This window comes from Bombina bombina, chromosome 1 (genome assembly GCF_027579735.1).
Source record: "Bombina bombina isolate aBomBom1 chromosome 1, aBomBom1.pri, whole genome shotgun sequence".
In the NCBI taxonomy this organism is placed as follows: Eukaryota; Metazoa; Chordata; class Amphibia; order Anura; family Bombinatoridae; genus Bombina; species Bombina bombina.
This window is the reverse complement of record NC_069499.1, coordinates 186,945,948-186,961,473: the sequence shown is the minus strand read 5'-3', so window position 1 is coordinate 186,961,473 and position 15,526 is coordinate 186,945,948. Positions and strand designations below refer to the sequence as shown.

General features: G+C 36.4%; 1 protein-coding gene across 1 annotated transcript in view; it reads right to left on the bottom strand.

The window, feature by feature from the left end:
- The window catches only part of DCAF4 (DDB1 and CUL4 associated factor 4), a 161,218-nt gene extending 146,001 nt beyond the window's left edge, over positions 1–15,217 (bottom strand). Inside the window, exons 1-3 of the mRNA XM_053697774.1 lie at positions 15,158–15,217; positions 11,073–11,168; positions 8,110–8,207 (exon numbers count right to left, since the gene is read on the bottom strand). Of these exons, the coding sequence (XP_053553749.1) occupies positions 8,110–8,207; positions 11,073–11,140 (166 nt within the window). The 5' untranslated portion in view covers positions 11,141–11,168; positions 15,158–15,217. The remainder of the gene's footprint in view (positions 1–8,109; positions 8,208–11,072; positions 11,169–15,157) is intronic.
- Between the last annotated feature and the right edge of the window lie 309 nt (positions 15,218–15,526).

The window sequence follows — 15,526 nt, the reverse complement described above, 5'->3', positions numbered from 1 at the left end:
TACCTTCCACCCGTGAGTTCTCAGGAAGGATAGCACAACGTCGGTATGAGATCTTGCTTGTTGACAAGATGGCGCCTGGATTAGAATATCGTCCAGATAAGGCGCCACCGCAATGCCTCGCGGTCTTAGAACCGCTAGTAGATACCCCAGAACTTTTGTGAAAATTCTGGGTGCCATGTCCAAACCGAAAGGAAGAGCCACGAACTGAAAGTGTTTGTCCAGAAAAGCAAACCTCAGGAACCTGTGATGATCTATGTGGATAGGAACATGTAGATATGCATCCTTTAAATCCACTGTCGTCATAAATTGACCCTCCTGGATCAATGGAAGATTGGTACGAATAGTTTCCATCTTGAATGACGGAACTATGAGAAACTTGTTTAGACTCTTGAGGTCTAAGATAGGTCTGAAGGTTCCCTCCTTTTTGGGAATCACAAATAGATTTGTACAGGAACGGGAACAATCACTCCCAGGGAGGAGAGGTCTCTTACACAATGTAAGAACGCCTCTTTTTTTATCTGGTTTGCAGATAATCTTGAAAGAAGAAATCTTCCTCTGGGAGGAAAATTTTTGAACTCCAGTTTGTATCCCTGAGACACTATTTCTACTGCACAGGGATCCTGAACGTCCCAAACCCAAGAATGAACGAAGAAGGAAAGTCTGCCCCTACCAGATCCAGTCCCGGATTGGGGCATGCCCTTCATGCTGTTTTGGATTCAACAGCAGGATTCTTGGATTGTTTACCCTTGTTCCAAGACTGGTTGGGTCTCAAAGTAGGCTTAGATTGTTCTGGTTTAGAGGAAGAAGAGAAAGAATTTCTGTTGAAATTTCGAAAGGAATGAAAATTACTCTGTCCTTTCTGTTTGTTTCTCTTATCCTGAAAAAGGAGATGACCCTTACCTCTCGTGATATCAGAGATAATTTCTGTCAGGCCAGGTTCAAACAAGGTCTTTCCTTTGCAAGGAATTGCTAGAAGCTTAGATTTAGATGACACGTCTGCAGACTAAGGTTTTAACCACAAGGTTCTGCGGGCTAGGATAGAGAACCCCGAACTCTTCGCTGCCAATTTAGTAATTTGCAGAGAAGCGTCCGTAATAAAAGCATTAGCTAACTTCAGAGCTTTAATCCTATCTTGGATCTCCTCTAAGGAAGTCTCAGTCTTGAGAGACTCAGACAGAGCATCAAACCAATAAGCTGCTGCACTAGTGACAGTAGCAATGCACGCAGCTGGCTGCAATAGCAGACCCTGGTGAACATAAATCTTTTTAAGTAGACCCTCCAACTTCTTGTCCATGGGATCTTTAAAAACACAACTATCCTCAATGGGAATAGTAGTTCGCTTGGCTAAGGTGGAAATAGCCCCTTCCACCTTAGGAACTGTTTGCCAAGCTTCCCTGACAGTGTCAGCTATAGGAAACATCTTTTTGAAAATAGGAGAGGGAGAGAAAAGAATACCTGGTCTCTCCCATTCCTTAGAAACAATCTCCGAAGCTCGCTTAGGCACTGGAAAAACGTCTAAGTAAGAAGGAACTTCCAAATATCTGTCCAATTTACTCGACTTCACAGGAGCGACCACTACAGTGGAATCACAGTCGTCTGAAGTAACCAAAACCTCCGTGAGTAACAGGCGGAGGTGTTCTAGTTTAAACCTGAAAGAGACAACCTCTGAATCAGTCAAAGGCAATGAACTGAGTCTGAAATTTCGCCTTCCGATAGAACCTCTATACACTCCATCTCAGTTCCCTGGGAGGGTACATCCGAGATTGCCACCATTGCATCAGAAACCTCACTGATAGCATGGTTGTCTTTCCTCTTACATTTAGCGAAGTAGGGAAAGAAGTGGCGCTAAGGACCCCTTATATGCCAAGTACGAAAAGGATCCCTCATACAAAGATCCAGGGGACAGATTCGGCAAGGTAGTACTGGCGCTTGGAAGCCTAAGGGTTAATGAGTATTGTTTTTGTAATAATTAATAAATCATAAATATTCTCAATATAAATAAGGACCTTTAGATAGTTATATCAAGGAAAAAATGATTTCATAAAGTGATTATGAGTATTGATTAGATCAATATAAAGTACATTAATATATTCTCAGAGGACCCTTTTTAGGTTCGGTAAAGGAGACAATAAATATAAGTTGTACTGAAATAATTCAATATAGCTATAAGCTCATGTGTATTAATCAGTGGTGTGGATCGGTATAACACTTATATGTTAAATTCTTAGATGACTAAAGCTCCCTATCACTTGAGACTAGCTCGATATAAGCAGGTTACAAAAGTGTAGGAGAATAGGGTTAATCTCAAACGTATACCAATCTATATAACAGACTGTAAGTGATTGATAAATAACATTTATTATACAAAAAATCTACACAAACGCTTATAAAATATACATATGCAGTTGCTTATAAAATGGAAATGGGGTAAAACTAAAATTGGACGTCCAATAGTTCAAAAAATAGAGTACTAAAATTCAGATTAGAAATCACATATAAATAACCTGCTGAGATGCAGTGTAGGCATAGAGTACGTAGATAAGAAGTTTTTAAGCGGTACCTTAAAAGTTTTTAATGCCTCTCTCTACATCTAGAGAGAGGATATTAATGTGCCACAGTGTTGATACGAATGGATCCGGTTCTCATTAAATTGTACTTGGAATATCACGCTGTCACTGTACTGGTACTTTGCGGATTCAAAGTCTCTGAAACTTTTCCTGGGCCCAGGTAGTCTTCCAGCGTCGAGGTGTTACTGCTTCGGTGATGCGGTCTGTATTCTAAAATCACGCCTTTGTTGTATTCCGGCGTTGCAGATCTGATCCGCCTGTTGTATGTAGCAGAGGGCGGTTTTTAGTGGTGAGACACCACTAAGACAGGGGCTTACACCGTTACTATGTCTTTAAATTTTAAAACGTCAACTATTTTACTGCATTAAGAAAAAGAATGTATTCTCAGTTAAATAAGGCAAAATTCAGACCCCCTTACACCTCAGCAGCTCTGCTGAGGCACCTACCTGCCAACCAGGCTCACTACTATGTCTTTAGCGATCCGGATAATAAGGTCTCTATAGCGCTAAAACCGCTTGCTCAAATTATACAACAACCATGCGGTTCGAGTGTGACGTTGCTCAGGCGTCCATGACACCCCAGACAAGGCTGAATACAGCACAGCTTAGAGGAAGCGTGCAAAACGATAGCCCCGCCCATCGTGGTCATTACTAAACAAACATAACCCGACCGGCTTCATAGAAAAATAAACCGTTAGGGAAATTAACCACCGTAATGTCAAATATGATTAGCTCCCAGCCCTCCTGTACTTGTGCTGTACAAAACTTTCCATACACAGAGAGTATAATGTCCCAACATAAAGAGCCCTATGTTTCTGAGCCTTATGTCTTATATGTATCTTATTAAAGTGCCCACTTTCCTCTGAGTCTTGTTATCCTCCCAGAATAAAAAAGTTAGCACTTACCTTCAATCTGTCCGACAGCAGGACAGTCCAGCAGGTTTAAGAGGTCCTCTCCCTCCCATAGCACTGTGGAAAATGATAAAGCCTGAGTTAAGTTTGCTTAGGCCATCAGGATTAGGGCAGCATAAATGTATGGGACGCGCAGTGAGAATTATGTCCCACCAGTTCCCATTGCTCTAAAGCCACCAAAAGCTCTACTGAAGAGACTGATATGGACTACGGCTACACGCTAGAACAAAGCAGCACAATCTTGCACTACTTTAAAAAATAATAAACTCTTGCTTGAAGAATCTTTCTAACACCTAACTTTACCTCTTCCTAGCACTAACGTAAGCAAAGAGAATGACTGGAGTGGGGGGGAGGGAGGAGCTCTGCTGTGGTGCTCTTTGCCTCATCCTGCTGACCAGGAGGTGAATATCCCATAAGTAATGAAGATGATCCGTGGACTCATCGTGTCTTTAAAAATAAATAAAAAAAAAAAAATCTGCTAAACCTCATTATTTAAGGTCATTATATATATATATATATATATATATATATAGTGAAATAAACTTCACCTCACATTGACAAAGGCAACTACCTAGGCCGAAACACGTTTGTGTAATTGTAAGTGGATTTTCATGCATTTCACCCCTGGCACCTGATGCCGACGAATGCAGCTATCGGCCAGGAAACAGAGGGGTGATTGCATGTATTTTATTTTAAGTTTGGTTGGTGAAGTTTATTTCACTATATAGAGGTTGTATCCTCATTTTTAACATTTATCATTAAAGTAATATTTTTAACTGGATTACTACCTTACTAGGAATGAGTGCTCACTAAACCCTAATCTTTTTTTCTTTAAATATTGTTAACTTACTTATCAGGGGTAGCACCGGACTGTAGTGTATAGTTCAGTCCTATTTCCAATATTACTAGGTCCTAGTGCCAGTACCACTCATTTATTTATTAATTATACTTTTCAAAGACAAAACTTATTTTATGCTTCAGTTGTATTTCATGCAAAATTCAATAAAGATGATCAAGTTGAGAACATAAATAAAATACCAAATTTTAAGGTAAATTTGATTGCAAGGAGCAGTCAACAAGACATATCACAATCACAATCACTGTATACAAACCAAACAGATATTATCAACCTTTAAAGGGACATAAAACTCAAATTGTTTCTTTCATGATTCAGAGAGAGCATGTGATTTTAAACAACTTTCCAATTTATTTCTATTATCTAATTTGTTTTGTTCTCTTGAGCATTGAAAAAGGATACCTAGGTGGACTCATGAGCTGCTCATTGGTGCCTGCACATATGCCTCATGTTATTGGCTCATTCAAAATTCAGCTAGCTCCCAGTAGCACATTGTTGCTTCTTCAACAAAGGATACCAGGAGAATGAAGCAGATTAGATAACAGATGAAAACTGGAAGGTTGTTTAAAATTGTATGATATATCTAAATTGTGTTTCCCTTGAATTGAAGTGCTAGGGATCTCACAAAGTTAGATTTTTTTTTTCTCAAGACTTGTCAATTATTAACGAAAATAAATTTCCCCAGCAGTTGGTTGTATATAGGCAGCAAATTAAAAAAAACTCTCCCCCACCACTCCCATGTACCTATATGTCTACAAGGATCACAGGGGCCCAAACTGCACTACTGGAATTAGTCTTGGCAAGGGGAAAATACACAAATTATTTTTTGTAATTTATATATTCTATAATATCTGAAACTTAGGATCATGCAGATACCTGTTCCCTAAGTCAATTACTTGGCATAATAGCCTTTGTGCTTTACTCAATGCCATGTGCAAAGTACAGCACCTCCTTCTTTGTGCATGCTGTTAAAGGGTTACTGCCCAACACTCTATCGCAAAGTGCAAAATAGTACAGTCTGGGTCCTTAAGAGCTCCCCAGCTAGCTCACAACGGTCATTGTCAGCAGTCAAACTATCACCAAATCCCACAGCAAACACCATATACCATACAGGATTAGTGACAGGCTGGATAAACAGATGAAGCTTGACTTGGATATAAAATGTATTTAAATTGTCGTTAAAACCAAATAAAAGATGGACGCCTTTCGCAAGTACACCTTGCTTCCTCAAGCAGCTTGAGCAATCTGGAGAGCTCTTAAAGGGACAGTCTACACCAGAATTTTTATTGTTTTAAAAGATAGATAATCCCTTTATTACCCATTTCCCAGTTTTGCATAACCAACACAGTTATATTAATATACTTTTAACCTCTGTGATTATCTTGTATCTAAGCCTCTGCAAATTGCCCATTTTTTCAGTTCTTTTGACAGACTTGCAGTCTAGCCAATCGGTGCCTGCTCCCAGATTACTTCACGTGCACGAGCACAGAGTTATCTATATGAAATATGTGAACTAACACCCTCTAGTGGTGAAAAACTGTTAAAATGCAATCTGAAAGAGGTGGGCTTCAAGGTCTAAGAAATTAGAATATGAACCTCCTAGGTTAAGCTTTCAACTAAGAATACCAAGAGAACAAAGCAAAATAGGTGATAAAAGTAAATTGGAAAATTGTTTAAAATTACATGCTCTATCTGAATCATGAAAGTTTATTTTGGCCTAGACTGTCCCTTTAAGGACCCAGACTGAACTACTGGATAAGGTTGTACCTCCCTGAGCACATCATTGGAAAATAGAAGGCACATAATAAAAAACAGGCAGGCAAAATCTAGCGCAATTTATAAGTAAATACATGCTAACTAACAGATTACAGTAAAGATCAAAGATTGTAACAAAATAAATGGCAGACCTAGTAGTAGCTATTGTTTCCTGCCAAATGTTCAGAACCCAATATGCACCTCGTTCTTTTATGACTTTATATAGCATGTCTTAATAAAACAAATTCATTTAAATGTGCCTGATAGGTTCAGATCCAGCCCACCACCTAGATTACCAAATCGTCTAAGCTCTAAAGTCAGATATAGGACAATTCCAAGATCTTATTAAAATAAAAAATAAAGTATCTTAGTAACAGATACTAAGGAGCCATCCGATAGAAATCTCCAGTTGCTCTGTATTTCACACCCTTACATAATGGTATATTATAACCAGCCAGACAAGATTGGAGACCTCTAACAGAGTGCACAGGCGATGGGTGAGGTGCAAACATAGGTCAGCGACTCAGCTTTCTGGTCTTAGTCACAAAGACCCTGACAATCTTAGAGATGTTTTTTTATGTCTGTATGGAAGCTATGGGGTTTTAGAGATATATTAAAGTTAAGATCCAAAACAAAAGACAAACCCAATTTGACATCTGTCACCAAATATTCCAACCAATACCATACCAATAGTATGTGGAATTGTGAAAAGATACCTTCCCTTATTGTAAGGTGATGAACTGGGAAAAACTCAAAAAACTGTCAGAGGATTGAAATTTTGTCTATACTCAAAATTTAAAGGGACATAATAGTTATATGCTTAATCACTTGAAAGTGATGCAGCATAACTGTAAAAAGCTGACAGGAAAATATTACATAAATATCTCTATGTAAAAAAGGAAGATATTTTACCTCACAATTTCCTCTGCTCACCACAGTAAGTGCTGTGTAAAAAGTAATACTTCAACTGCTGTCCATCTGCAGGTAAAAAAAAAAAAAAAGGAAGGAAGGAAGGAAGGAAGAAACAGCAGCTAATCAGCACCAGCAGTGCTGAGGTCATGAACTGTGAAGTCATGAGATTTCATAGTAAACTTCCTTAAACTGAATAGGGAAATAACATGAAAGTGCATGAGGTACGCTCCCTTGCAGGTCCTGGGACAGGCATACTGATTTGCATAGAGATCTTCAGGTGATATTTTCTAGTCCGCTTTTTATAGCTGCATCACTTTTAAGTGTTTCAACATTTGGGTATCATGTCCCTTTAATGATTGGATATATGGTTTCCCTTACTTTTCTGAGACAGCCCCTGCATTTCAAGCTTAACAGTTCTTTGTTGAGATTTAATGGCACATTTAAAAAAGTGGAAAAAAGATAGATTGTGTGATTTTGCAAATGTTTCCAATTCATTTAGGTGCACAGTTATGGGATAAGTCTTCCAGACTAAAGGTTGCATCAACTGCACCACTAAATGCTATATACATGGGTAAATGTACCACCTGTTTTTGCCTTATGTGGGCAGAACTATTTGTGGAATGACGAATCAGGGAGTGCAGCCAATGTGATCTTAGAATCGTGAAAAAGGAAGAGTCCTGAGTATCTAATCTATACATTGAAAAAAAACAAGCCATTGAAAGTTTCTTCTCTTCCTTGGGTCTAAGGCAATACTGAAAATTACTATACAATTTAGAAATATCTTAAAGAGCCATAATAGTCAAAAAATGACATGCTGTAATTCATTAGAGGATGTCAGTTTATGATTATGTACCCTACACTACTGAGTGTTTAACCCCCACAAAGAGGTTAAACACATAGTAAAAGTGCAGCTTGGGACCTGTAGAGCACTGCAGATTCAGAGCAGAACTCAGATTTGCAGTGCTAGTTGCTTATATTTTTGTTACATAGTAGTAGTGTACTTTAATTAGACGTTAATGACTTTGTATACATTATACTCTTGTGTATTTGATAGACTTTGGAAAGTATCCAAATAAAGAGCTAGACAATAATAAAATATCCACTTTTACCTGGTACTGAGGAACTTTGAGAAGAATTGCTAGATGAGGAAATCTCTTCACCGTTTCTTGCAGCAGATGAAGTGTGTAGGTGCTCTCTGTAATGGAACCTACATACAAAAATAATGAACAGTTACTGAAATAAGGGTACCATTAAACATGTTTTAGTCTCTATCATGTTAAGAGTAAATATATAACAGAGATAATGTATGCAAGTTATGGTAAACTTTCCCCTTTGTATAAACAGATCCGGAATGTTAGATGGATTTTATTGAAGATGCGTTTTAACTTTCTTTTTAATGTAGCACAGAAATTCAAACACCCTGCGCTCCGGCCGCCCACTTCATAAGTAATTTTTTTTGTGCGTTAACCGTGTGAACTGTTCTCCAATCGGCACTCTAGCTATATAAAAATAATTGTGTCTGTGCTGTACGGCTAGAGCACTGATTGGAGAACAGTTCACACCGGAGCGAGGGGTATTTAAATTTTATGTCTACATTAAAAAGTTATAGCGTATCTTCATTACAATGAAAAATTATTGATTAACTCCATCTAAAATATCACTAACATCCCGGATCTGTTTATCCAATTGGAATTCAAGTTTGTGACAACAAATGTATCAAGATCCAATGGATGGCATAAGCCTCAAAATAAAGACATTAAAGGGACATTCAAATGCAAACAATTACATACATTTAATGAATGTTTAACTCAAAAGGGTTAAACACATGGATAAAGTAGGAAACTACAAACATTGCAGCTCTCAAGCAGAAAATGGCCAGTGATCAGCTGCTACTTTTTACTGACCCTCCTGAATGGCTGACTGGACTTGCCATGTTCAGGAGCTGAACATTATGCAGTTCCCAAACTGCACTCTACCTATGTGTTCAATCCCTTTTGCTTGGGTTAAACACATACTAAACCAGGACCAGTAATGCAATAATTGCATGATCTAACAAATAAGACACATTATTTTCCTTTAGATTGTTCCTTTAATTGTAATCTAGATTTAGAACAACTAGTAAAATTGTATTTTCCTCTATTTAGGGTAACAAGCTTTAAAGCAGTTATCTGAAGCTGTAAAACAGATTGCCAGAAGGGTTCTAGATAGGAATAGCAAGCAGACCATTCAGGTATCTAATACATTTATGAGACTGAGGACATAATTACACTAAGATAAAGACGTATTTCAATCAGAGTGAAAGCAGTTGACAACGTTTAGGCAGTGTACTGCTTAGCTCGTCAGAAAATTCTTAAAGCGAATTGTCTACCTGGCCTCGCTTGTGCAATGCCTCCGACTGCTTATGCACTGCCAATCGAGCATGAGCAGGGGCTGTTAATCATCCGAATGGGAATGATTTTACTCCGCCATATTTTAGGTGGCTTAAAGGTTAAGTAGCAGCGCTCTTAAAGGGACAGTCTTTATTACCCATTCCCTAGTTTTGCATTACCAACACTGTTATAGTAATATAATTTTTACCTCTGTGATTACCTTGTATATAAGCCTCTGCAGACTGACCTCATATCAGTTATGTTGACAAACTTGAATCTAATCAGTGTCCTCTCATAAATAACTCCACGGGAGTGATCACTATGTTATTTATATGGCACACATGAACGAGCTCTATCTAGTACTGAAAAACTGTCAAAATGTACTGATATAAGAGGTGGCCTTCAAGGGCTTAGAAATTAGCATATGAGGCTACCTAGGCTTAGCTTTCAACAACGAATACTAAGAAAACAAAGCAAATTTGTAAAAGTACATTGGAAAGTTGTTTAAAATTGCATGCCCTATCTGAATCATGAAAGTGTAACTTTGACTAGAATGTCCGTTAAAAACGCTGCTACTTTACTAGCGTTTTAGGCTAATTTGCGCAAGCCTGAAACACTGGGGCCCCGAAGCTGCTTTCGCAGCTTGACAAATGGGGCTCATAATGCTTCCAACTTATATTCATTCGGTTCCTACCTAGAAAGAAACCCTGATGGAAGCAAAATCTGAAGAGTGAGAGCCATATGTAATGAGATCATGATTCTGGATGAAATCAGCTACTAGATACCGAAACAAAACAAACTCTATTTGATTCCACATTTGAAAAGCCACTACCACACCCCCTGTGACAACAATAATATTGTGTACTCTCTTACTGGAATTCTGTTAATCGTCTGCTATGCAATGACCGAATACTAAATATTGAACAAACCAAACACTAAAACCAATGTGTAATAAACCCTTTTTTCCCACTATACGGCACAGGACATAATTACATTCAAGGATCTTTAAATTCCCCATAAAATCTTTAATTATGCATAGGAAAACTTTTTAATGTATTTTAATTATTTATTTTAGTTGCCTATCATAGAAAATAAATCTGAAAACTTGGATTTTTGCCACAGGATAAGCTAGACAGCATTCTGCAGAATGCAGAACCTTAAAGAGACACAGAACACTTTAAGAAAATAATATAAATGATTAATATGTAGTAAAAAAGTGCAATATACTTTATTTTGCCTCGTCCCTTTACTGAAGATTAACTCTAAAAATCATAAGAATTGGAAGGGCAAACTTCTGACTGAACAAGCATAACCCTGCTACACTCTACTAAAAATAAGCTCCAAAATAGCTGAACACAGTCAATGAGCCGATGACCAAATGCATATGTGCGTATCCACCAATTACCAGCCATTTTCAGAAGTCTAATGTGAAGTGTGTGTGTGATCATGCGCATATAACCAATGATACACAAAACATGTTTAATTTCTCAACAAGTGGCCAGACAAACACTGTATTTGCCAAACAAGATCCCACAGCACCAAGTAATTTCATGAATTCTTTATTGGAACATGGAGGTCCAAAAGACAGGTGACGCTTCGGGTTTATACACCCTTGATCATGCCAATTTGCTCATGAACTAACTGTGTTGGTAAGGCGCTGTATATATGTTCTTATATGAAACACTGTATTTGCCCATACTTACCTTTCATTAAACTGTCTTTGTCGATATCTTCTATTCCAGTGGCGACCATTATCTCTTTTAGGGCCCATTCCTCGTGGTTAATATTTTCTTTCCAGTCTTGTTTTCAAAATGAAAAAGAAGAATTACACACAAATTCCACAAACTCATTTAGTAAAACAAAGGCTGATTGCAGTGTGCCAGTTCTATGAAGCACTATTTTATTAGTACAAATGAAAATAACATAGATATGATATTGTTTGTTACCTGTAAATGTCACCATTTGCTGAAAAATGAGTTATCAGTGGTTTGTAAAACAAAATACCACATAGTTATAGAAACTGCCAAGAGCATCAAAAAACTTGCTATAGATTGCTGTAAAAACTTTCCTAAATCTCACTCTAGCAAGGCCCCTTTAATATTCAAAGTACAAATAAAAATAATAACATAGTAGATGAGGTTGAAAAAAGACAAAAGTCCATCAAGTTCAACCTATATAAATCTTAATATACTTACAAAAAAGCTCCAGTTGAGCTTAAAATTAATCCCATTAAAAAGGTCGCCCATTTAACAAAACCAATCATATCCATAAAGTTTCTAACCAGAAATGTAACTAAACAATTTTTTTTAATTTTTATTAAATTTTTCATAGAAAAAAAAAATTGCAAATTGATGACGTACATTAAGTAAGATAATAAGACATGTACAAAATTGACTTTGAAAATGGACGTACAATTAAGTGTTACATTTTGGTTCATGAGTACTATTATAAGCGGTAACTAAACCATTTTTAAACGTATCTACGGTATTGGCATTCACCACCTCCTTAGGCAATGAGTTCCACAATTTGATTGCTCTTACAGTGAAAAAAAAGTTTACGTTGCAGGAGATTAAATCTCTTTGCCTCCAGCCTTAAATTGTGACCTCTTGTCACAAATAGAGCTTCCGCCATCTCTATATATGGGCCTTGAATATATTTATATAAAGTAATCATATCACTGTCTGTACAATGTCTGTACATTAATAAAGAAGACGTTATTTTAATCTACAGTGCTGTGGACCATATACTTTGTTGCTACTGAGGATTATGTTAGGGGAAAGTTTCATACTCATTTTCTGTTCCTTTTAAAAAAAATATATATTCCTGGCAGACTACCATTATTCTTCGTTATCTGATGTAAATGTGACTTGACACTTTTTGAGGTATGTTCTCCAGATCACATAATGAATCTGAAAAATCACAATATGAAATAAAAAAAAGTCAGACTGTACAAATTATCACTCAGGTTCCAAACAAAATAAGTTAACATATATCCCCTAATGTGATAAAAATCATTAAAGGTTAAAATAGTTAAATTGCCTTTTAAAACCTGGATTTAAAAAAAATATTGTTATTATAAAAAATTACTGTTTGTCTAAAAGAATATGTTTTGAGAATGCAAAACATTTCATTTATGAAAAGTACGATAAATCAATATTATTTTTAATATCCAATAACAACTTTTGTATAACAGTTTTCACAATGAGAATATATATTAACACAAGCTTTACTAGTAAAAATATTTAAATCTTAAATGCTCCGGGATCATTTTATACTCAATAATAAAGATTCATATGTGAAGACAATATCATTATTAATAATAATCCACTAAAATTCATGTTGCCTAGCTTGGGGGAAAGGCTTGGAAACAAAATCTTAAATGGACATTAAAGGGACACTAAACCCAATTTTTTTCCGTTCATGATTCAGAAAGAGCATGCAATTTTAAGCAACTATTACTCCTATTATCATTTTTTCTTCGCTCTCTTGCTATCTTTATTTTAAAAGCAGGAATGTAAAGCTTAGGAGCCAGTCCAGTTTAGGTTCAGCACCCTGTATAATGCGTGCTTATTGGTTGCTACATTTATCCACCAATAAGCAAGCATAACCCAGGTTCTGAACCAAAAATGGGCCAGCACTTAAGCTTTACATTCCTGCTTTTTAAATAAAGATACCAAGAGAACAAAGAAAAAGTGATAATAGGAGTAAATTAGAAAGTTACTTAAAATGTTATGCTCTATCTGAATCATGAAAGAAAAAAATGTGGGTTTATTGTCTCTTTAAACCCAAAAAATGACCTTCAGAATTCAGATAAAGAATACAGTTTGACAACTTTGCAATTTACTTCTATTATCTAATTTACTTAATTCTCTTGGTATCCTTTGTGAAATATATGGAGCCACCAATCAGCATTTCCTCCGTCTACCTAGGTATCTATTTCAAAAAAGGATATCAAGAGAACAAAACAAACTAGATAGTCGTTTAAAATCACAAGATCTTTCTGAACCAACAAAACAAAAAATTGTGTTTATGTCCATTTAAATAAAAGTGACATTACAGTGGAAAAAGCATATACTTTAATTTGTTAGACCAGGGCTTGACAAACCCAAGTACCAGGGAGACACTAGCACCTTAATATTAGGCCCTGGTATCCCCAATACATGCCCCCCACATACACACACCAGAGCCACGCCTAAAATTTAGCTTGGTATGGCTAGGTCCTTTTGAAGCCCTGCAGTGTATATATATATATATATATATATATATATATATATATATATATATATATATATATATATACACACACACCAGCAATGCTCTGCAGGTGGTTAAACATATACCATTGCAGGTTGCTTGCGTTAAAATTACATGCTCTAACAAATTAAAGGGACAGTAAACACCAGAATTTTTGTTGTTTAAAAAAAAGGTAGATAATCCCTTTATTACCCATTCCCCAATTTTGCATAACCATCACAGTTATAATAATATACTTTTTACCTCTGTGATTACCTTGTATCTATGCCTCTGCAAACTGCCCCCTTATTTTAGTTCTTTTGACAGACTTGCATTTTTAGCCAATCAGTGCAGGCTCCTAGGAGCTTCACGTGCCTGAGCTCAATGTTATCTATATGAAACACATGAACTAATGCCCTCTAGTGGTGAAAAACGGTCAAAATGCTTTCAAATTAGAGGCAGTCTTCAAGGTCTAAGAAATTAGCACATAAACCTCCAGATTTAGCATTCAACTAAGAATACCAAAAAAAACAAAGCAAAATTCGTAATAAAAGTAAATTGGAAAGTTGTTTAAAATGACATGCCCTATTTAAATCATGAACGATTTTTTTTTACTTTACTGTCCCTTTAAAGCATGTAATTTTTCCACTATAATGGCCCTTAAATGTTATCAATTAAAGGAGGAAAAACATGACATTCTGTAAAATTGAAAGGCTGAACTGAACATGCAAGTAAATGCAGGTAAAGTGTACTGGACAGAGTGATAAATATATGCAAGAACCTACTCCAAAGGCTCAATCGAGTCACCTTTTACATGAAGCTTTAAACAAAAAACACTTATTAGTCCAGGACTAATAATCCAATGGCAATTTCAAAATTCCAAGCAGTGTGTATATGTGTGTTTATATATGTATGTATATAAAACTCAGGGTTTGACCTTTCCGTAGATTATAGAAAGCTTCACCTGCCTCTTTTACGTTTGATAAAACTGCTATACAATTGTACATGTGGTCTTATCTCTATATTTAAATGTGAATCCCTTTATTTGCAACATCTAATCTGCACAGCGTATGAAATTACTGCATTCAAATAAATCGTTATCGTTTAGGATTTTTAAACAGACTATAGCCTCAGAATTGGAAACTGTATCACATACAGTTGGAAATTCCATTGATCATCCAGATGTTTTTTAATAGCATTTATCACACTTTCAATTTCCAAATGTGTGATTTACAGTAAAAAAATCATCGTTTGAAACGCTAGTTTTTAGCCTGTGCTTCCCAACCCCTCAGCATTATAATCTTTATAAAGCATAATAGCAGCCCTTTATACAGGGTAGTTTGTTATTTGTGATGAACAGATAAAATCCCAGGCACAGTAAAAGTATTTATTTATGACTTGCTTCTTCACAGACTTTATTTAGTACAGAAGTCACAAACACCACTGCTTTAACCCCTAAAGGAGGGCTGCAATACGTTTCAGACATCCCTGGCAGGGACGACATAATCAGTCCAAGACAGTAAGCGAAAACAAACACATTTTAAAAGCAGAATACCTGCACACAGCAGAACAGGAAGTCACTCCAAGGAACACAAATGCACGTGGAACCAACGACATCACTAAGAGGAATACAGACAGTCCCCATGCTGCTGCAGTTTTGTTGCTGCCATCTAGTGAACAAATATGGATTTTTTTTCTTTCTATCATAAGTGAAGCTGTGTTACTGGACAAACGTTTGTAAAACAATAAATACAATTTAAAAGATTCTATTCCAAAAGAACACTAACGAACAAAACTATGGGGATGTATTAAATGTATGTATTTCTTTATGAGTTTATTTACAGCAGTAGTAGAGACTAGGGAGACAGTCAACTCTAAATTTTTTATTTTTTAAAAAGATAATCACTTTATTACTTAGTAGTTG